The sequence below is a fragment of the Solenopsis invicta genome, chromosome 7, assembly GCF_016802725.1.
Source record: "Solenopsis invicta isolate M01_SB chromosome 7, UNIL_Sinv_3.0, whole genome shotgun sequence".
NCBI classification, from domain to species: Eukaryota; Metazoa; Arthropoda; class Insecta; order Hymenoptera; family Formicidae; genus Solenopsis; species Solenopsis invicta.
In genome coordinates this window covers 13,280,926-13,305,034 of record NC_052670.1, presented here as the reverse complement: position 1 = coordinate 13,305,034, position 24,109 = coordinate 13,280,926, and the positions used below count along the sequence as shown (strand labels likewise).

General features: G+C 34.0%; 2 protein-coding genes across 6 annotated transcripts in view; one reads left to right on the top strand and one right to left on the bottom strand.

The window, feature by feature from the left end:
• Positions 1–18,681, bottom strand: part of LOC105193944 (facilitated trehalose transporter Tret1) — a 40,395-nt gene extending 21,714 nt beyond the window's left edge. Inside the window, exons 1-2 of one of the 4 annotated variants that reach the window (XM_039451820.1) lie at positions 13,242–14,150; positions 9,000–13,029 (exon numbers count right to left, since the gene is read on the bottom strand). In XM_039451820.1, the coding sequence (XP_039307754.1) occupies positions 9,000–9,071 (72 nt within the window). In that variant the 5' untranslated portion in view covers positions 9,072–13,029; positions 13,242–14,150. Of the gene's footprint in view, positions 1–2,921; positions 4,438–8,999; positions 14,151–18,260 lie in introns of those variants that run through there. The other 3 variants (XM_011158637.3, XM_011158636.3, XM_026138852.2) reach the window with 3 other exon arrangements.
• Positions 1–24,109, top strand: part of LOC105193945 (RING-box protein 2) — a 58,998-nt gene that overhangs the window by 23,954 nt on the left and 10,935 nt on the right. Inside the window, exon 1 of one of the 2 annotated variants that reach the window (XM_026138856.2) lies at positions 6,510–7,636. The exons of the other annotated variant lie outside the window; for it this stretch is intronic. Coding sequence (XP_025994641.1) covers positions 7,433–7,636 — 204 coding nt within the window. The 5' untranslated portion in view covers positions 6,510–7,432. Of the gene's footprint in view, positions 1–6,509; positions 7,637–24,109 lie in introns of those variants that run through there. 2 annotated transcript variants of the gene reach the window in all.

The window sequence follows — 24,109 nt, the reverse complement described above, 5'->3', positions numbered from 1 at the left end:
AATCATTCGAGCAACACAAATGTGAGGCCATGCGGAAGGATCTTGCAATTCTGTCCTTGAAATTTTCTCTAGACGTCTTTTGGATGTTACTCTGTTCGAACGTCCTTCGCAGGTGTTCGAATCAACGATTTCCGGACGATAATGGCGGAAAACTTTCCGGATAGTCTTGAACGCGAGTCTTCAATTACGTTACGCAAGGTTCTGGCAGATAGCTCTTGGGAAATGAGATCGCTCATTTCTTTCTAAATCAGCCGCACGGCCCACGCGAAATATTTTTAGTGCTTCCCAACGTAGAGTATTTCACATAAACGATGCTATTTCTGTATCATATGGATGTCTGCCAAAGTGGCCGAGTGGTGTCTAAGTATTTATGGTTTGGCTCAAGTGATGCTGTGTCATTTTGTTCAGAATGTAAGAATATGCATTTCTCTGTAATATTGGTGTGATGCCCTCGCGACATCATTACGTCAGAATATTAGAATGTATTGATTAGAATATATGTACAATCATTGTTAATGTGACATAGTTATGATAATGTGATAATTATGATAATGCACGATGCAATTTTGAAGTAAACATAATATAATGATTATAAAATTTTTTAACGATTTATTTTGTCATTCTTATTATAAAAATCTTTAGAAAACTAATAAATCTGTTAATATAAATTATTTTATATTTCTCACATTTCGCTATTAATCTAACAATTACGTTAATTGTTAATCATATTTTATAATTTCTAGATTGAATAACACTGATCTAGTGGCCAAAGATAGTTACTTTATCTTTTATAAAATGAAAAATGTCAAAATTACTTAACAATTATATGAAGAACTATGAACGTATACAAATTAAAGTGATGCTTTTTCAAAATAAACTTTTAAAATGACGTTTATTTTTTATAAAAAAAAAGTAAAATTATTGCACAATATATCAAATTATTAAATGCTGATGATCGATTGAATCCATCGACATAAATCTAAACAATATCTTAAAATTCATTACTGATAATAAGCAAAGCCAGACAGTAGCGAAAATGATGATTCATGATATTTCTAATTTGACATGAGATACAACAAGACTTTAACTTTATAGTTGTTTTCTGAAAATCGTGATTCTGTCTTTAATCCTTTGATACGCGCATGCCGCAATGCGATCATGTGCTGCGTGAATAAAAGCATGAGAGCAAAGAGCGCAGCGTGTACTACAAAATTGTGCACATTGTTTAAAAAATATCTTAAAAGATTACGCAATCAAGTGCAAGAATTAGACAATTTATAACAGAAATGTACACTTTCATATACGTATACTGAATCGTGTATATAATTCATGTAAATTTATTCACGGTGCATGTTGTGTCATTGTCACTACGTGGAATGAAAATGGAAATATTTTACTGAGGTATGCTAAGATGAATCATCAAATAGAAGGTATAAGATTGTTTTTCTAAATTATTTAAAATTTGGATTGGAACGTTTTGGATTTAAATGTTTAATTCAAATATTTTGGAATTTATACTTAACAAAATATTTTATTATAATATTTAAAAATGATTTTGATAATTTTATGAACGATACTTGCAGTATATAGATTTTTTTTTTTTAATGAAATTAGATTTATTAATAAGAATTATTATAGCATATAAAGAGAAACTTTTATAATTGTTTAGAAAATCTGAAATCTGTGATCATTTTTTCAATCCAAGCTTGATAAATAATTAATATTGAGTACTTTTTTTATTTAAAAAACTGTATGAAAGGATTTGTAAAAATAAGTGTATGCGCGAATTGTGTATTAAACTTAATTAAATTTATGTTTAAACTTTCGATTTTCTGACGATTCTCGCATGAAGCTCGTGATTCATTTTACGTTTCTTTATGTTAACGCAACTTAGCCTGCGCGACCTAAGTAACATTAAAAAGTAAAATGTGTTTCGACCCGCTTATATTTTCCTAAAATAGCTCGTTAAAGAAAGTAGAAGGAGAACGAATAAGCGAACAATAAGAACTGGAATTTCAACGCGCCATACGAATGAGTCTTCCGTTTTTGTTCGTCATGAATTTCTTTATCACTCTCTACATTTATATCGTAGCTCTGATCTGAAACGTGTTCCAATTGATACTAATTTCAGTCCAGTTAAAGATGTTTTGGCTATACAATACGGACTAAAAGTTATTGAAATTTAAAAACTAAAGGCTTCTCTACGTTTATTCTTTCTTTTTCCTAATCAACAACAAAAAAATTTGATCGCGAAGCCCAAATTTTGAAATTAGCTTTGAAATTAGCTGCAAAGAAGAAAATAATGAAAATTTTGATTTATGATTTATGATTTTGCAGCGAAAATTACTACGTTTTGCTACAGTTTTAAATAACTTTTAAACGAGTAAGTGGATCCAAATAGAACTTTTGCACCAATGTTCATTAGAGTTTTATTATTATACATAAAAATTTTGATTTATTTGGTAATGCTACTTCCCCATCTTTGTAAATAAATACTGCAAAACTCGATTTTACATAAGAATCAAGAGTAAACAAAAAATTGAATAACTTTTAAATCAATGAATGGTGTTCAAATTTTACACAAATACTTAAACGTAATACTAGAATATTCTATGAAATTTTTATATTTTTGGTAATGTTTTGAGATATGTACTCGTATATCCCATACATACTTAATGCTGGATTGAAATAATACTAAATTAATTAATCGTATGTCATAATTAACGAGCCGTAAGATAAGTATTCTATCAAATAGCATGTATCTATTTCGAATCTTCCTCTGTCATACATTAGATCTCCTTCGCGCAACAATTGGTAATAGCTTTCTTTGCCTTTTCGCAGTGTGAGCGAAATTGTGTGGTCGCTTTCTGTGTGTTCCGAAAAGTTGTTTTCGAACATTTTTAGAGCAATAGTGGACGTACCGGTGGCGTAGGCGCTTGCGACGATCGCTGCTGATGCATTTTAGCGCTGCGTCCGTGAGACAATTAACGTGAAAATAAGTCGACTGTATTTCTCACGTCGTCCTGATCGAAATATATGATTTCACGCAAGACGAAATGGCGGGGTGAGAAGATTAGTAGGAAGATAGTGATGATAGCGGTGCACGTGAAATCGTAGTGCGATTCATCCGTGTCGGGAGTGCCCCGCGTGTAAAGTGGACGAAAACGCGCATTCTTTTTAAACATCGGGGGGGGTGAAAAAAAAAGAAGAAAAGTGTCACGTAGAAAATTCTATCTAAAAAGAATATGATATGATACGGTATCGTGTGATGTCTTGAAACATTTGAAGATGTAATACGCTTTAGACGTTATTTTTTAGTACTTGTAGAATATCGGACACGTTTTATGAATAATACGTCGTAGAATAAAAGTGCATAAAACGCAGATTGATGAATTTGACAACATGAGGAGGTATTGTTCAGAGATTATTTTCTCTCTCTCTCTCTCTCTTGATACATATTTTCAAACACATGATTAGCTTGTGACTCTGCCGTGTTATTATTGACTTTTCTTTACGCGTTATTTGTATGTCATCCTCGCAAATAAGCAAAGCTCGCTTACCTCTTTAATACTCTGAATGTTCAAAGGAGAGGCGGCAATAAATTATTCGTTTCAAAAATTTCAATCAAAATCTTTTTGACTGTTAATTGAATTGTTATTGTTCTCCAACAGTATTGAAACTATTTATCATTGCAGAATATTATTGCAATCATCCAATTTAAATGATAGTATTTTAACTTTTGCACATGACTGTTTTGAATCGCGCTGATTCTGATACAAATTTTTGCTCCAATATTGAACGATATTTCGATGTATTTCATGAATACTCTTATTAGCGATACTTTATTAATATATACTGAGAAAAAAATTTAATTTCTTCAGCAAGAGCTGTTTAATTGAGGCAATTTTTAATAGCAACCAAATGCTTTATTTTATGTAACAAGAAATTTTGCTTCTGCGAAATACATAAAAAAAATAACGAAAAAAGTTTGTTTATTTTAACTAAATAGTTTTCGGTACATTTTAATCAATTCATTTATTGTTACAGAACATTTTTCCTCGTGTATTAGCATTGGCCCCTTTTGTATAGCAACCCACCTTGCGTTCGAGTAGAAAGCTTAACGTACTCGGTTCGTATCGGTTCGATAAATCGGCAGGGAAGAGTTTTATCGGACACGCTCGTTACAATGCCGAGTCGGTAATGCATCTACCGAATTTTATCGACTGACTATCGATCGCTGTTTCAAAAGAGTGACTAATTAATGTTTACTTGCATTATCGACTAATTAATATTTACTTGCATTATCGAGTTTTACTATGCAATGCTTGTGGCACAACGATTCACGTGAATAAAAGATTTATTATATATCTCGTAAAATAATTACTCATATTTAATTTCACTTATTCAAATGAAAAAGAAAATTAATTCGATTATAAAATTAATTTGCAAAAAGAACACAATTTCAGGTGTAATTATTTAAATATGCAATGAGCGTAAAATAAATATAATTATGACATTAGATTTTCATTAAAAAAAAATTTGGTATTTGTGTTTTGAATCGTCATTTTAAGCAATCAAATTCAAATGTCAAAGAAATCTCGATAGGCTTGTTTTCTGAAACATATGTATATCATACTTCCTGCATTTACTCGAGCCTTCGATCCTGACTTGGCCTGTAAAGAGTGCATCGGACTTTCAGTGACACTCGGCTTGAATAATTTTTTTTCTATTTTTTTTTCAAGCGGACGAATGTCTGTCTACGGTACCTCGCATTCATACACATTTTATTATCCACGACTGAATATTTGTAGATTTGCCGGTCGTCCTTGATATTTCAGACATATTGACGCGTAGTTGCGGTAGTAGATCGCGAAGCGAACTCAAATTTGCCTGCGCTATCTTAATTCTTGCCTACCTTGAGCCGGAGTATCGGGCGATAGTATAGTATGGTATGCGGGAGTTATATAGATACAAAACGTGTTTGAAAGACAATAACGTTTTATATAGCCGGTTCTGTCTGTCTGTCGACTCGTACATCGCGCCACGCGAAACGTTGGAACGGGATCCGAGCAGTTTCGAGAGTTAATGATAAAGTCGGATTTTCATCGTCAAATGGTTTATTGATGCTTTCTATCAATATTACAAATATGTGTGTGTGTGTGTGTGTGAGATGAAGAAAATGAAATATACTCGGAAAGAATATCGATACTTTTATTGTTATTTGCTTTTTAGGAAAACAATATTTTCAATATTTTGCAATATTATTACATTGTAATACTATTACATTGATTTTTTTTTTTAGATTTAATGAATTGAAGTCAAACAAATAGAGATGTAAATAGTAAGTAATATAACTTTTAAAATATTTAATTAATATTTAAAATTACTTTGTTCATAAAAATTTTAAATAAAATGTAAATAAAAAGAAAATTTCAGCTTTCAACGATAATTTACGGATTTTATTGTATTTCAATCGTTTTTAGTTGATAAATAAAAGGTAAGAAATTTAATTATAAAATAAGTTACGTTTGTATTTTTTATTTTATTCATCAATATACATACAAATGTGAAAAGCATTACGTGAGAAATAGAAAATCTCAAAAATATAGTTTTTGCAAATATTTCTTGATTTTGGTTTTTTTTCTCTGATGTTATCGATACTTCTTTTCCGACACAAGTGCACTATGAATACGTTTCTTCCGATAAGTCAAGTATCGATATTTTTCGTTCGATATCCTGATCCTGAGGCAGATAAGCACTGAGCCATCCAGAAGGTGATCTATGAACACAACGATAGATTATTCAATCCCAACAGAGAGTTCGAGATCTTTCTGATGAATGATGATTGTTCTGCGGAATATCAATGTCGGTGCTGCTACAACAAGAACAGATCTGGGCAATTATTATTTACAGCACGTAAATAAAAAACAATGTTTCAAAACTGTATCATTTCAATTATGTATACATGAAAAAATAAATCATATATTCAAGGTATCCCATAAAGATTTTAATGTACGCTTAATTGTTAACTTCAAAGATCATTTTGAGACGAAAATCATAATGTATCGAAAAATGTCGAGACTGCAATAATTTTTAAATGAAAAGGGTTTAAAGTTGACAAACTGCCGAAATTCGCGCCGAAATTTAGGTAATACACATCACATGGTGTATGCAAAATCAATGTGAAAAGTAAGAATAATATTTAGTAACATTTTCGCTATTGTGTGATATGCCATATCTGTGTGCATTTTGATTTATCAACCTTAAACACTTTTCATTTGAAAACTATTCTAACTTCGACATTTTGTTATATATAAGAATTTTCATCTAAAAATGATTTCAGAAGTCTACCTTTAAACGTTTTAATCATTTTTGCAAGATACCCTGTATAATTAAAAATTAAATTATACATACATATAAAATGTACATAAATATGTAAAACAATTACTTTGCTTTATTTTAAAAGCAATTATTATCACAAATCTTATTTTGATATCATTATTACTATATCAATAATAAAAATTTAATCAAGTTGTTAATTATTTGACTTATTAATTTTTCTTTAACCAGAAAATTCGTAAAAAATTTTTTTGCAAAATTATTTGGCAATAGAGATCGATTGAAATGTAAAGACATTATTTCATGAAAAATAATAATTAAATCATTAATTAGCAATTTGAACACACGCAATTATGCTAATAAAATAGGATTAAACTTATTTATCTGACAAAATGACCAATAATTTATAGGTAATTATTTACGTAAAGCCCAGAATTGATCAACATATTTGATCAAATTCGATCTAACTTAACTATTTCAATAAGACATTTTTCGAGAATCAGAACTGAACGGAACTGAAAAAAATTTGGTAGGCCCGCGTTTATCTTTCTTGATAAGTGAACTGTGACGATTCGCGTTGACGTATCGCGAATCATATCTTATCGTACATTTTTAAACCACACGTACTAGAATGTCTGCGAATTCGAATGTGTGGCTGATAAGAAATAACATATTCCTGATTTAATTTCTAGAAAAAAAGAAATTTCTAGAAAAAAAGAAATCACTAATAGATGATCTCTTGGTGGTCCCACTTCGTGGGACGAGGGGCGAGCAGAAGCAGCGCGCTTTTTCACTTTTATTTTCGCGTCTCTTATCTCTAGTAAAATCGAGCGCTCGCGCGCCGACTCGACACTTTCGGAAATTTACTCGTGTGTTTATGCCGTTACGTAACACTCCGCGCACCACACTCTGTGCAAATATATCCTGAAAAGGCGTACGGTGACAATCGGTCGGGTGCGATTTTCTTCGGATTCCATCGTTTCGAACGACGCAGTAGCGGCAGCGCGTACCGGCCGGCTGCCACGCGCGCCATAGATTGTTTATTTTAAATTTTACAGCCTCATTCGTTTTCTCTTTTTTTTTTCTATTTCGCATGGTCGTTCGCGTACAACAATATCCGTCGCGTCTCCGACCGAATTACGTCGCTTCTCCCGAGTTAACAATTTTCATTATGGTTCCGTTTGACCTTATGCGTCGGGAGTGCGCGCGCATAGCGATCGATATTTTAATTCGCGAGGCATTCGCGAGCTGCACGCGAACGCCGGTTGTCCGGCGACCAGTGGAAACCATTTCGCAGGTACGAAATCACGAAATAATCGCGTGTAGATGTTCGAAATGGCCGGGGCCTTTCCCCAAGCGGAGAGAGACCGAAACCGGTATACGCGATTCTCGGAGAGCCGGAGAGTTCATGGAGACGCCACGAGGACGAATTCACGTTCACGTGTTTCGGGAGCGGAGGAGAACAGCTCCGCTCGAAAGTCAGATGCGTCAAAACCAGATCAGTTTCCACTTCCGTTCCTTCGCACCTGTCCGCGCGCTTTTCTCCGACATTTTTTTCTCTTTTGCGACAAGACAGAATCGGCGACAATTAGATAGCGTCGATGTGCCTTTTCTTTTTCTCTTTCACAGACGATCCCAACCTGTTTTAAGATCGTCTCGCGTGATATCTCTGAAATCTCGGCGTTTCTTTCATCGCGAAGGCACGTAATATGACGCAACGCGATTCAGCGATCAAGGGGCTCGCCGTTGTAGGCCGTGACTTTGTGAGAGCCAACGTGCGAGATTCTCGATCGTTAAATATAGATGCTTCGGAGCCGCAGTCGGGAATCACAGGCACGAGACGATAAGAGCATGACGCAGGGGGAGATCAGCAGCAGGATCGAGAATGCGCGGATCGTTGGACGGAATGAACGTGATAAATTACACGGCGAGAGTTCGATAGCGCGACTTTTTCGCGATACGCGACCAAGTTCTGGATCTTTCTCTTTACAAGAAAGGCTTGGAGAATTGACTGTGGCGTAGAAATGTGACGAAGAGATTCGCGATCTACCTGAGTTCATATGGGAAGCTATGTCGCAACACTTTACCTTTTTTCATCATCCCTACGTTCTTCAAACTGAGAAAAGTGTTACTGTTCAACAGTTCGCAACTCGCGGAAAAATTTATCCGAAGTCATTAGACGATGATGCGACCCGGCAGAAGAGAGAGAGCGATACGGAGGAGAGAAAAGTTGAGTCGGGAAAAGAAATTGAGTCGCGGTTGGAAAAACCGCGAGGAAAAAAATCGCGCGCGATCGAAGCGGCAGACGCTTGCCGCGATGCAATGGAAATTTCCATTGGCAAGGGTGGGGAAAGAGGTGGCGCAAGAGAACGGGGCAAAAGAAAGAGAGAGAGAGAGAGAGAGAGAGAACGAGAGCGAATTGTGAGCGAGCAAGTGAATGAGCGAGCCCGCGCAGGGTGATCGTTATCGGCTGGCGAGGAGAAAGACGGCGGGCGCGGAAACTGGCGGCGGCCGGCTCCCGGCTCTCGCGACCGTGGAAACCGGACGGCGCGGCGACCGGCGGGTCTTGCCCACCATGGAGAGAAACCTAGATGTCCTAGATGAACGGGCCGCGCCGCGGATCGAGTGCGGTCGGCCGCGCGCGCGCGGGGGGATCTTACCTTTGATTTCGCGAAGGGCGGCAGGCATAGGGGCCATGGCTGCATCATCTGCCTCCTTTGGAAGCCGGGCATCCTGTCGTCAGTAGGGGGGAAGGGGGGAGAGATTGATGAGCGCGGCTGTGTGGTGCTGGCGGCAAAACGGCCTTTTTCACACTTTCTCGTGTCTCTCGTGTGGCCCGTGTGTCTCGTACGACCAGCTAGCTGTTCTGGGTGTCGTAGTAGTCGACGCCGAAGTCGTCGGAGCTCGGAGCACCGTCGTCGTCGTCGTGGTCGTTGTGGGGGCTCGGCCTCGATTGATCGGCCGCTTATTTCTCGCCGAATATAGAATTATTTCCGGCTGTGCCTGTATCCGGGCTGGCTGGTTGGCTGGCCCCTCGTGGGCGACGCCGATGCAGACGCCGCGTCGGTGGCCGTCGGCTAGGTCGCGCTGTTCCTCTTCTCTCGTTGGTGCGCGCAGCTGGCGCCTGCAGTGTGCCTCGATCGGCCGGCGAACGCGTGCGTGGGCGATTGCGCAGGTGCGCGCGTAAATGTGTATTACGTGCGTGCGTGCGTGCGTGCGTGCGTGCACGCGTACGCGGCTGATCACACGTGGCTCTGTTGTGACAGCGAGCAAGCAGAACACGTTGTCGTCGTTGTCGTTGTCGTCGTCGTCTACCTTTGCCGCGACGGCAGTTGCGATCGATTGATGAGATGCGCTTTCTCCCCGCGCGCCTTCCTTCGATCGATCGTGTTCGTCGATATTGTATCGCGTTCTGTGCGGCCGGCACTCCGCGTATGTTCGTGCGTGCGTGCGTGCGTACGTGTGTAGGTGGTCGGTCGACCGTGGGTGTATGGTGGTTGGTTGGTTGGTTGGTTGGTTGGTTGATTGGTTGGTTGCGTGCGTGCGTTCGTGCGTGCGTACGTGCGCCTGTGTTGTCAACGCTCGTCGTCTTGGGCGAGAGCCGGCTATGCGGACGTTACGGCCGTGGCGTTACGCACCCTCGAGACGTGACGTGGGGAACGCTCGAGAGCTAAATGAGACACCGTCCTCGCGGACTCGCTACCCGCCTCCGTGATTCACCACCTCCACCGCACCACTCTCTACGCCGGCTCCGTGTCGCGAATGTATAGTTATATAGTTATCAGCTCGCTCCTGTTGCTCCCGTGTATACCGAATTCGTTTGTAAAACTACCGGGAAATGGACCACCACGTGAGAAAACTCCTGCTCCGTCCCTCCCTCTCGAACGATTGCGAGGGGAATTCCCCTTTTTACACCTGTCGCGCCTGCCACGTGTCCGATGAGCGTGCGTGTCTTTCTCTGCGCTTGGACAATGGGAATTTCTGATGATCTCTCGAGATCAGGTTCAAAATCTCGAAATTTGTCCACTCTAGTTTTTTTTCTTTTCGTTGTTTTTTTTCCCCCTGTCCGATGTCTCGGTGTCTTCAGAATTCTGTCGTTTTGTTGTCGTATCGATTTCTTTGATCGTTCAGTCGCTACGCTTCTACGGTTCGCATGGAAAAGTCTGCTGTTACGTGTGTTTTGGAACTTTGCTAATCGGTTCGTGAGGTTTGTCTCTTATACACACCGCTTCGAACTTAAACCACGCCTTCTCCCCCTCTTTTAGGGGGAATGCGTTTTTCGTGGGGCACGCGGCTTCGCGGCGCAGCTCCGCTGCGCCGCGAATTTATTAAGCCTCGAGCGGGTATGAGCGCGAGAAGCACGAGGCTCCTCTCGTCCTAGCGGTTAAGCTATGACGAGGTTGCATCAGATTTGAGCATCTCACTGATTAAACCGACGCCCCAAAAATTTCTTTCAGTTTTATTTTTCTTTGACATTTGTTAAGTTTTCTTCCGTTTTCTCTTCTTTTTTTCCTAACTGTGTGATGTGCTTGTCGACAATTAGAACGTCTGTCGCGGTTCTATAGTGAACAACGGGCCTCTTTGAAGGACAACACTTGTAAATTATACAAGTGCGTTGAGATGAATAGGTTGTAACGCGTTCTCATGGACCGCCTCATTTCTAGCTCTCGACTTTCAGAGGAATTCTCGCCGTAGTTCGTAATCCCTACTCTCTCTTTAGATGACTTTATTCTTCTTTTCCTTTCTTCATTCTTTTACATTTTCTATGTTCAATAAAATACTTAATCTCTTTTCGAATCTATTTAATGAATTGGCGATTTTATCGGTCCGTCTATACTGGTTTCGGACAGATGCTGGACAATGCTTTAACCCTTTTTATATATTCTAAAATGCGAAAAGGATTTTGAACCGAGTTCTTTTTTATCATATTAGCGCCTCAAAAAAGAATGTAGTTTTTTCGTAATTAATTGTTAAATATCATATATACTGAGAAAAATGATTTGCTTACATCAATGAGACGTATACAATTAAATGCGTTTCGGTGAAACCGAACAGAATTTCTTTTATTGCAACAGAACTTGAGAATTTGTAATTAAAACATTCGGGTAGATTTTTTTCTACAAGATTTCTTGTTCGTTTGAACAGACATGCTGGTTCAATCTACCAGATTTTCAATTAATACAACAAGATAACATTTTCATAATGTTTATTATAGAAATAATCAATTTCATGTAACAAATATATAATCGATTGTCCATCCACTAATAAACTTTCCATGTTTCGAAGTCCCTGATTTATCGGTGTGCATTTGCAAGCTTCAATTATAATTCATTGAGACAGATTTTTTTTTATTCTTTATCACTTTGTGAAAGAACATCTGTGTTTATATTAATTGCGTCATGACAAATATATATATCAAAATATTACGATCGGAATGTTACACATATATTTTTTTTTCGTAAATTCGAGATACTATGAAACATTTTCATAAGTCTAGAAAGAAATTAAAGATTAACGAGATATTTCGATCTAATTTCGCATATTAATATAATAAAAATCAAGAAATTTGCTGTACGAAATTATGATCGAATTGTTTAAAAGTAGGTCTTATCAACGCAAAACGATGAAAACACTTTTTTTTTGTCAAAATTTTGGAATCGACTAAAATAAAAATATAAAAAGATTTTTTTTTTCAAAAGTTATTTTTGTTATTTTACTGCTTAAAAAACATGAGAAATACCTATCTATCTCGTGTTATGGAAAAGGGTCATGCATTAAACAATTTTATAATGATGTACACACAATTTACATGATGATTATGTATTTACTTTCCAATTATCAACCAGATCTTGTAACATGTCATTATATCAGTACACGTGTCGTTACACATTTTCACACTATAATTTGCGAGGCAAGTCGATCTCTCGCATTTACCTTTTTTCTATTTGATGTATTATACTTATTAATCGAAACTGATCTTTTTGGAATTTGCGCCATTTACGCTATCCATTCTACGAAATTAAGGATGTTAAAAATTGTTTGAGAATTATAAGTGAGTTTTTTTACACAATTTTCGACGTTGAACACGAATCTGGCCGCAGAAATTGCCCATCACTTGAGATTTTTGAGATAAATTGAATAAATTGATCCAAAATTGCCGATTTTAGTTACATTCATAAAAATGTTACAGAGAAAGCAAATTATTTTCAATATTTTAATCAATGGCCTCTTATAATGTTACCCTTTCTCTTCGAAATCAATTTTTGTTTACTAATGTGCAATTTTTGTTCACCGAGATATACCAACCAGAAGTTTTGAACTTTTGAAAGCGTATCTTTTGAACTTCATGAACTTTTAAAAGCATCAAGACAGTTTACATGTAATAATAAGTTAATTAGTGTTTTGAAATTGAACAATTGGATCGTTAAGATGTGACATGGACTAGCGACGTTCCATTGCGATTACGCTCGTCGAGATAGGTTTAAATGGCGCAGTTACACGGCTGTCTATGGAACGTTCGAGACGTTCCACGGTCCACCATATATGTCAGTAGCCAGTCCTGTCTGAGGCCTGGCGTACATGTCTGGTGTCAGCACGTTTCACATCCCTGCCGTGGAAGTCTCGCACCATCTCTTCCTCCTGCCCCTCTGCTCGCAGATCCTTTTATACGCTCACGTACTCGGCAGTGTACTGAGAGAAATGTTAACCAAACGTTTAGATAAATAATGATCAAATGAATTTTGCAGTTACTGCTACCAAACATTTGTATTTAACGAATTATTTGATTAGAAGTTGTATATAACAATTATTTCATTAAGATTATTCGGTCAAAACAATTATATGTTTAGTAATTATAACTATAAAATTTATTTGATCACTATTTAATTAAACGTTTGGTCTACCTCACTAAATTTTTCTCTCAATGTACGCATTGATATAATACCAATTGATAGACAAATCCGTTAATGTTTGTCTGGCATTTCGTCTGTTCGATATTATTTATTGTTGCTTCATATCAATTTTCTACGTCTCTTATCACTCGTACGCGTATTATTGTACGGACTATTGAGCGTACTAATATTTAGATTCTTCTATTTGGTTTACCGAAAGATACTGATAAGAAAAGCTCAGAATTTATCATGTCCAATAACAAGCTCCCCTACCTAAATGCCTGCTAGCGAGTGCTGAGAATAGCAGTGTCGTAGACATTGAACTACTGCCGCGGGCACATATCTTCAACTCGTTTGATTCTCGGCAATCCGGTCAGAATGTCTACGGCTCTGTTATTCTCGGCGCATATTCCTCAGGAAACGCCTCAGCAAGAGAGCCGATAACATAAAGATAACTTCCGAGCCTAGCTGATAAACATTTCAGTAATTTCTCTTTCATCGTAGAAAAACATTTAATGAATTATCTGCAAATGTAATCTAATTATATATATATAGATATATAATTATATAAATATTGTCTTTTTTATCATATATATAGATTTTCTATTTTAAGTACAAAATTGAACAATTCATTATTGATCTATAATTTCTCTGTGTGAATCTTATATATATGTCACATATACATATTTTATATATTTTAATATTATAGAGAATTAACACTTTTTATTTATATCACAAATAAAATATTTTACACTTCTCTACGTGTAACATGGACTATACACAATAAATCATTACGCTAATCAATTCTTCAGATGCCCCTTTTTTCATGAAATTAATATACCGAAAGTTATTTAAAGACTAGCGATAAAAAATTACGACTGCGAGTGAATTTGATAAAAATAAAAAAGAATGTCAATAATTATTATTATGTAGATTATAATTTAATATACACTTGTAAGACACACGAACGACTTTTATTACTCTATTGAATTTAAGAATATGAATATTATTTTTAATTTTTTATATTTTTTTCATTAAAAATAACAGTTCTCAAATAAAAATAGTTTTTATGTTTTAATGTTCTTGTTACCAATTATCAAATTAAAATTTTGATGAAGTAAATTTCACTTTGAGATTAAGTAAAGGACATAATTTTGATATTTATAATATTCACGCTTCTGAGTCTATAAATGAGTGACTGATTGCTAGTATCATGAGTGTGCATAAATCTTTTATTTCTTACTTAAGCAAAAAATAAACATAGTTCTCAGTCACTTAAGTATTGAGACACATATCTTATGCTAAACATTTTATGATAACTTGACTTTCTACCTCTTTTTTTTTATATGAAAATGCACAACTATAATGGACTGAAAACTGAAAATTGATTTAAAAAAAAAAAAATGCATAGACATACCTATGAATTTCTTGTGACGTTTTTGAATACGCTACTTATTATTTTTTATACTCTATTAATCGTAATTTCAACAATCTTCCTTTGTTTTGTGATCGCGAACGACGATTGCGATAATGATCGTTTGTTGATTTAGTGCGGAAATAATTGACCAATTGACTTTTATCGGCAATGTTGCATACTATCTTCTGTCTCTCAAGAATATAACGGTCATTATCCACTTCTCTTGGCAGTATTTAAGATATGGCCCATGTGAACTTTGATCGATTATACTTGAAAAAAGAAAGTGATTTAGTCACACCGATAATTCATTTATATATCTTGTCTAAAAGCGCAAATTAACTGGAATGTAACTGCTTGTTCGCAGTTCCGCAATTTCCATATATTAGAAATAGGTAACAATTATTTCTATTGATTGTATTATATAATTGTCATTATAAAAAAAATACATGAAGACACCTGGTTATTCTACAATATTAAATTGCGATGTTAGGAGAAAATACGCAATAAAAATTTTTGCAAAATATCTACAAATAGAAATATTTTTCTATGAAACATTTACAACCAATAGAATAGACTTATAAAATATTATTTTTTCAAAAACTATCTTTTCTTTATTTTGCGAAATTAAATAATTCATATATTTCAATATATCTATTATTAATTTAATAGTTGTCACACCTTTAGTTTATTAATTTTATTATAGTTTATTTTGTTTTTGGTTCTATATCATTGCCGGATATGGTTATTTATTATTTAACGGAACAAAAGGAAAGTTTTCAGTATATTTTAAGTCGGTTCTATTATAATTGTATTGTTTACAGTATTTTTTATATATTTAGGTATTGCGTTTGTCCTAATATTGAGAATATTATTAAAGGTGTGCGAATAGTTCGAATCTCAGTGGATTCAAATTGTTTTCAAATCTAAAAGATTCAAATTCGAATAATTCGAGAATTTTTAATCATTGATTCAATTTCGAACCAATCGCGTCTATTTCGATTGTTTCATTTATATCTTCCCTATGACTGATCGTGATAGCACATATCAATTTTCATACCTGATTGTTTATCGATTTTTAAAACTTTTCTACTGTTTTTAAGCCAGTATTTATTAGTCTTAAGTAATGTCTTAAGATGCTAATACGGCTCTCTGATTGGCTGATGACATCTTAAAACAATACTTAAACCGATCTTAAATATACGAATGGACTATTCCGCCTTAAATCTTATAAATTATTAAAAAATATGTGTATACGATAGACAATTGTTTTCAAAAATATATTTAAATTCATAGGTTTATATCATGATTTTATAAAATTTAAAACAAAATTTGAAATTGATCCATTATATTTTCTTAGAGCACTAAAATACTATCACACTTCGGTAGTAACATTATAATTTGTACGATATGCTCATTTATCAATATAATATTCTTATTAATACCCTCATCTCAATGTCCATTTCACCTATAAATTTTTACATAGCATATAATTTTTTATAATTGTTTTCACAATAATTTTTAATTAAAATTTTTGCAATTAATTCTCTTGTCTATTAAAAAAGATTTATAATACTGAAACTACTTTATTACCTTTAAATTAATGTAATATAAATCTGAGAAAATTTGATTCGTATTCGAATCAAAGACATTGACATGAAAATTGCTTGATTCAATTCGATTTCGAACTGTTATTAAAGATTCGATTTGATTCGACTTCTTGATTCACACCTTTCAATATTACCTTATCAGCGATGCTGATGCATCACTGCGAATAACGATGCGCGTTTTATAATACCGAGGCGCCGATTAAAGGTCTCCAAATAACACCCACCCAACGTTTGGAACGATTCCATTCAAAGAAACTCGTGTCTCACTCTAATCAATTCCGCTTACGATTTGTATCTTACACTGCAGTTACTCTACGTCATATTGAATGAATTTATCGAACGCATGTTTCGATGAAACGATTGCGTCCTATTAAATACACTTTTTTCAGAGTTTCGCTACGATCAGTTATACATATAATAACATTGCAAAATTTGTGTAAAAGTGAAAAGAAAAACATTAAGAAAATTATATGATTATTCAGAAAACACCTTTGAGATAAAATAATTATAAATGATTAATTCTGAAAATATTATAGATAATAAGAACTCTAATATGAAAAGTGTAAGAAAAACAACATAAAAATTATATTGAAATTTTACGAAGAACTTGTATATAGGTGATATTATATGTTACACGTAAATATTGATAGAGAGAGAGAGAGAGAGAGAGAGAGAGAGAGAGAGAGAGACTACACTGTAATGAAATTCACAATAATATAAAAAGTTAAAGTTTCTGGTTCAAAGCACTTTTAGGAGAGAATGATGTTCAGGTTCGATGATTCCTACTCGTAATAATAGCACACAAGAACAAAAAGAACAAAAACACATTAAAACATTTTTTATATGAATGATAAGTCAGTTTACTGCAAGATAGTAAAAAAATGTCATTGACTACGTTTAGTTTCGGATTTTTTTTCGTTATGAAACAGTCATGCTGTAGGATTGAAGAATATATTACAATAAAACAGATGTTTTTGAAGTAGATGCATAAGAAACAATATATTTAATGATGTTTTTGCCTAAAATATTACATAAATACAGAAAAAGTTGAAGTTGCCTCAACAAAGTAATGACGTTATTTTTCACTTTCTTTCAATATAAAAGAATTATAGTACTCTAGAGTTTATACGGTTGCTAATTCAGCCTTATCAAATACAGCTGTTACGTTGATGTTATAACGTAATTTAATTGTAAAAACCGTTTTATCAAATGACGGTAGGATTATCAAAAATTGTATAATATAATCTATTTATATGCAACACTTTGATGGCAGAAACAGATTACCTTTACGTGCAGTTTAGCAGTTTAATGTAAATTAGCAGACTCTGCCGGAACACGAGTTTAATGCGGACATAATTGCTGCTAATCTGTTACAAACTACTACAAACATTTCGTTGATTGAGATATAAATAATGTGCATTAGAGGAATCACAATAACATTTTATATGAAAATTTTTCGCGAGTCGATGTTGCTATTGATGTTACTGTTGTCTGTTCTATTGTAGAGTAGTGCAACTGTATCTTATATATCTCTCAATCATACTATTTGTTCTGCAGAGCACAGAGATATAGCAATAATTCTTTGATTGAGGCAACCATAAATGAGGGTATTTTAACTAAATGGTATTTATCATAAGAACTACCGATGTGAGGAGTATAGATCGGCTTGTTTTAAGTTCTGTATTCAATGTTATAGCAATATAACTTCATATACTTTTCTTTTCCAACATACAGAATATTGTTGTAACAATCACAGTATTTTTTTTTTCGTGAAAATATTAACAAAAACATGATTACATATAAATGAAAACGATAATAATATGAAACACAAAATGTTGCACAGTCGTGCATTATTTATTGCCATTTATTTAAAAAAAATTGCTTTTTAAAAAATCACGTTTGAAAACTTAAGTAAGCTGTCATAACATAAACATAGATAAATTCGTCAAATATGAATTTGATATACCATAAATATTTGTCGAAACATCTAATTTAAAAAAGTCTTACCATTTTCGTGAAATAACGAGATCTGGATGAGGTTAAACTTGCGTCTGAGACTTGTCGTTGCCTATGTAATTGGAAATTTCGGAACAATTATCCCGAAAACTTTCCTCGTATATATTAGCAGGAAACGAACAAGCGCGGTCTATCTCGCTGCTGTTACTACTGCGTACTATGCAAAAGCACACTATGCAAAGCACCTCTAAAGTAACCACCACGCATCCCGATAAGGTATTCATATTCATTCGTTTTGCATTTCCCACTTTTTAGCGCGTTTACGTCAGTGCGATCTGCGCAATGTTGATCTCAAATTTGTAGTACTTTGGCAAATTTGTTCGGATCAAAAATTGCGCATTTTTGTTGCAAATCTTATGAATAAAATTTAATTAGTATATCAAGTAAATAAATAGAATTTAACGTGATTTATCATTTTTGCTAACACATTTGAATTTAAACACCAGAATTATTTACCAATATTATTATAGTTATGCAGTATTATGAATATCATGAAATTATGTAGAATTTTATTATATGACATTTTTAAATATACATTAAAAAGTTCCAAGATTGAAAAAAAGTTATCTTTTATAGTTATTTCGTTAAATATCGTTTTGGTATATATTTTATTCAAAGCTTTAACTTGCTATTTATTTTAGACAAAAATGCATTTTTTAGTATACATCTATTAGCTGTCTAATTTTTTTTAAATATTTATGATACTGTTGATTAAATCTCACCCATCGACACACACACGCTCACACTCACACTCACACATGAATACACATGGTTTTTTCAACTGCAATTTTTATATTTTACGCATTTATACATTATGTATATTATGTAAATTATTTTAATATATTTTTATTAAAATAATATTCAGTTTTTGAAAAAAATATATTTCTGGTGATTTTTTACTACGTACAGAAAAAAATGTTGCAAAAATCAACAGCATCAGTCTAATTGGAAATATCTTGTTAAATTAATAACAGTATTAACAAAAGATTAAATATAAAGACAATAATGAATATAGTTGAATGAATAAAATTTAGTTAAATCAATTATATATATTAATGTCAACCCGTGATTCGATGTTTAATTACGTCAAACTGCGTTTTTATTCATGTTACAGCATTTTTCTTCAGTGTAAGAAATTTGTTTACAAGAGGCAAATTTTCTAACGTACATAATTCTCTGCTCCTTTAGTTACAATGGAATATTCTCCTCTTTATCTATTTGAAGTAGTTGATGCGAAAATGCGTTAGTAATCTTTTCTAACAACTTCAAACGACGAGTTCTGCCGGTAAGTTTCCTATGTTACTCTCGCGAGGCGAAGGTCAGGAATGAGCGTGCATAACCGGAAAGTGCGTAGAGCATTTTAAGTTGACATTGGCAAAGAGTCAGCAATCCCTTCTATTAATGCGAGTATCACTTATAAGCTCTGAATAAATTGATTGACGCAAGTAGCATTACCTTGTTTACAGTGATTTACGAAAAGTGTGTTGTCATTGTTTAATTTATGTTTACAAACAAAATCTGCATACACGAAAAGGGATACATATTCTCATTACGTTTAAACGTTGAATGCGGGACCAGTCGAGTCATTTGTTTAATGAATTTTTTTGCAGTTGAGAAACATAACTGCCAACCAAGATCGCTAAAAGATAATGTCATGAAAAATGTGCACAAAAAATTATAACGACTAGCAATAAGTATGCAGATATGCGGAAATTTTATTTTTTATAAAACTATAAACTGACTTGTTAGTCTGGGAAACTTTTATTCTTCTAAGAGTATATATCTTGATTATTTTTGTAATAGTATAAAATGAAATATGTTATACTACACGACAAATCAAATGTTAAATCAAATATTAATTAAATTAAACATAATTTAATCAAATATAATTAAAAATATATTTAACGGAATTCACGTAGTCCAGACTAATCGCAGTCTTCAACTAAGAACAGGGTGATTTTTCGTGTAAGAATAAGTCAAAAACGTACAATTAAGCATTTAATATTGAATATTTAAAGTTCTGGTCTCGAAACATTAAGCAACAAAGAGATAAATGTACAATAAAAAGGAATATTCTTCAAACGTACGTCATTTGTGGGTATTCGCGTATTTATTGTCGTAAGCCGCAAGGTGTTAGTAACTCGTCTGCATATGTTGACCAGAGTTATTGAAAGATGCAAAACACTTTATTCAATATGCGCGGTCTGTACTAGTCCTGAGTTGGTTGAATATTAATTCGCTGCATTGCAAATTATTATCTTTTTTTTTATTCCTCTTGTTCGTTGGCGCAGTAATAAACCTGTTCACGATAACGATTGCCATATTAGCTTTAATTAATTATTCAAGATGTCATACGTAAAGCGAGACGCAGTTGGAACGAAGCATAATTCTCTTATTGTATTATACAATAAATCTCTTATTGTTCCTCTTTTATAAGTCGAAGCCTTGAAGTCCGCGATTATGTCATACAAATAAATCATCCTGTAAAAAAATTATATATGTGTAATTGTTTATATATAAAAGAACACTTTGTTGTAGCATTATCATTGTTAAATATGCTGGTTTCTGTGGCACAATAGTCGTATAATTGTCGTGCTTTTTTTCTCGGCTATATTCTTCAATAACTCTTGCCCAGCGAATTCTCGATGGAATTACGTCTAGCTTAGAAAATTTTTTACATCATCAATCATCGCGTGATAATCTAGATTGAACCTCGACCTTCCTCAAGCAGAAGAGAATGGACCAAGTTAAACCTTGATCTTCCTCAGTTTCCTTGAAAATTGTTTTTAAAGTTTTAATTTTACAGGAATAGATTATTAATTAATGCGTTATTAACTTCTTTTGTTCCTTCCCCACTATCCAACTTTTCTAGAGGATAAATAATAAATATCTAAATGATATTATATATATTTTTTTTTAATTTTTTAATTTTATAAATATATATATTAACTTTGGAACTTTTTACACACACACACACACACACACACACACACACACACACACACACACACACACACACACACGTGCATACATTTTGGCCCAAAATATTGGGCACTTAGATCTTTTCCATTTATCTGGAATTCTTCTACCTATATTGTTTTCCATGTGGCATATAGAATTATATATAAGTTTGAAACAAAGGATAATTCACACATTTTAATTTTTGTGTTTAAGATTTTTCTATGTGAAAAATATATAGCCTAATGCTTTTGACCAAAACTATATGTGTACATGGTGCCGCTAAAATTCTGCGTGAAACCTACTTTTAATATCATCAGATCATTAGAATGCAATAGAGATACTACTTCCAGAGTAATAATTGCTCAAATAAATTTGCATTTGCATAGCATCGCACCTGCATGCATTGCAGTTCGCATGTTATCTACTGTTTACTTATTTCAAGGCGCAACGCTGGCTCGCATGTGTCTTTCTTTCATCTTTATCTGTTCGAAGTTTGAGCAATGTCGATGTCACGTTGTTATCAAGGCGGCAATCGTGAACTTGACCTGTGCCGTTCTGTACGCGAGTTCCCGGTGCGAGAATCGTCCGCGAGCTTACAAAAGCACGCGTATCATGCGTGTCGCGCTCGCACGTGTTTGCACTCGCGAGACCTCTTCACGCAAATGGACGTCGCTTCACGATTTTGCATACATGTATAACTTTCCCTCCATGAACTCTCCCCCTTTCCCCCGCCCCTCCCCCGTTGTTGCATATTACGATCGAATTATGACTGATCGGGATTAACTGATGGAATTGCTGACGTTGTTAACGGCCGAGGAAGTATCTGCTACAGATTTCGACAGGTCCGCATTATTATAGCGTGAAAACATTGTGAGAGAATGCACTTGTGCAATAAAGTGTCCTCTTTCAAAGGAAAAAATTTTGATAGATTTTCCTCTCTCCGAAAGGCATAAAAATATATATAATAATAAAAAGTTTAATAATTAATAAAGAATTTGCAAAATAAATATTAACTGTAAATCCTTTTGTCAATCAATTTCTCAATCTGTACGTATCTAATTTCTTAAAAATAATATAAATAATAATTAAAGTTAATTACATAATAATTACATAATATTTATAACATAAAAGATTAAAAAATGTCTAAAATACCCATTTCATTGAGATCTTTGCGTAATTATCCAAAATTGTTTCGTTGCAATGTCAAATAAGCTTCTTGCAGCAATAAAGAGAAAGGTGAGTAAGGAATGCGAGACATTTCATCAGCAACTCAGCAATCTTGATCTTACAATTAGTGGGGAAATAAACATTGTTGACAATTAGGTTTAGCAATGAAACTCGAGATTTGAAAATAATTTTATAAAGCCGTAATCAAATTAGAACTTGAGTTAAAATTGGAATTTGATCATAGCAAAGTTCACTAAATTTTAGATTGGTTTTTTTGTGTTTGTTTAAACTCTAATCCAATCTCAATTTCTAGTCTGATTACGACTTGACAATTCGTCTTATAATCTATGCAGAGCGCAGTTACTCATCAGGATATCGTAGTCTGTGACGAATCTTTGTGATGCATTTTTTTCGTAATGTATAACTTAATCGAAAATGAGAGTTCACTTTTCCAGAAGCATTTTATGCTTCTGGATTCGTTATTTTGTGCGCGTTACGCAATCAATTTTGTAGTTTTCACTTGGACGTGAACGACGGAGAAGGCTTTTCTGTGAAAATTAGGGCAATTTGGCTCGTTCGCGCTTGGTCGATACTGCGATAAATCAGGAAAACAAAGATGATAATTTTGATCCGTAGGAAGAGCTACGCGTGAGACGCAGAGAGAACAAGTTGACTGGATTATTAGCAGAACGAAATTCCAAATGTCCTTCACTCGAGAATCTAAGTTGTTGCGAACATTTAAGAGCAATCACATAATAATATTATATAATTTTATTAAGTGATAATTAAATATAAAATAATAAGTCAAAATTGAACAATAGAAAATAAATGAAACGCTTGTGGAAGCGTAGAAAACTTATTTTTGTGCTCAAGTCTCTATTGTCAAGAATAGCTAATTTTTTTATGATTTTTACAACAAATTGAATAAAATTTTAATAAGGAGAAAGACAAAAAAAGTATTTACAAGTATAGCGTATTTAACAATTATTACCTAACCACTATTGTATAAGTAATAATTGTTAAATACATTAAACTTATAAATGCTTTTTTGTCTTTTTTCTTTTTATAATTTATATGATTTCTTTTTAAGATTATAAAATCAAATTAACCGTTCTGAACGAGCACGAAAATAAAATTTTCTACGTTTCCACGAGCGTTCATTTATTTTCTTATAAAGGATGTTCTAATAAAACCGTATCGGAAACCGTCTAAAAATAAAGTTTTCTACGCTTCTCGTTAATCGATATTTGTTTAATATCATAATATTAAATTATAATTATTATTTAATATCACATCAGTTATTATAATGTCTTACAGATATTTATAAGCCCTCTCTTTTTTTATTAAGATTTTACTAATTAAAATTCTTATGATGATAAAATTAATTTGATCAGTATCGAACACAAGATCTCCGACGATCGTTTATTTATTTATTTTTTTACGGAGGATGCTTCAATAAAACCATATCGCAAATCGTTTAAAAATAAAGTTTTCTGCGCTTCTCGGCCGGCTCGATGATCCCGATAATAGCGCATGGCAATTAATTAATCCGAGCCAAGAGCCTGGGATTATCACTTTTCTCGAACATTCGAATGATCGATACGAACCATTAACGTGTGCATGATCGCTGTATCGGCCTTTCCGTAATGCGTAATTCCGTACGTGCGCACGAACAGCAATGAGCACGACTCGCCATCCAAGTTTGTCTGATA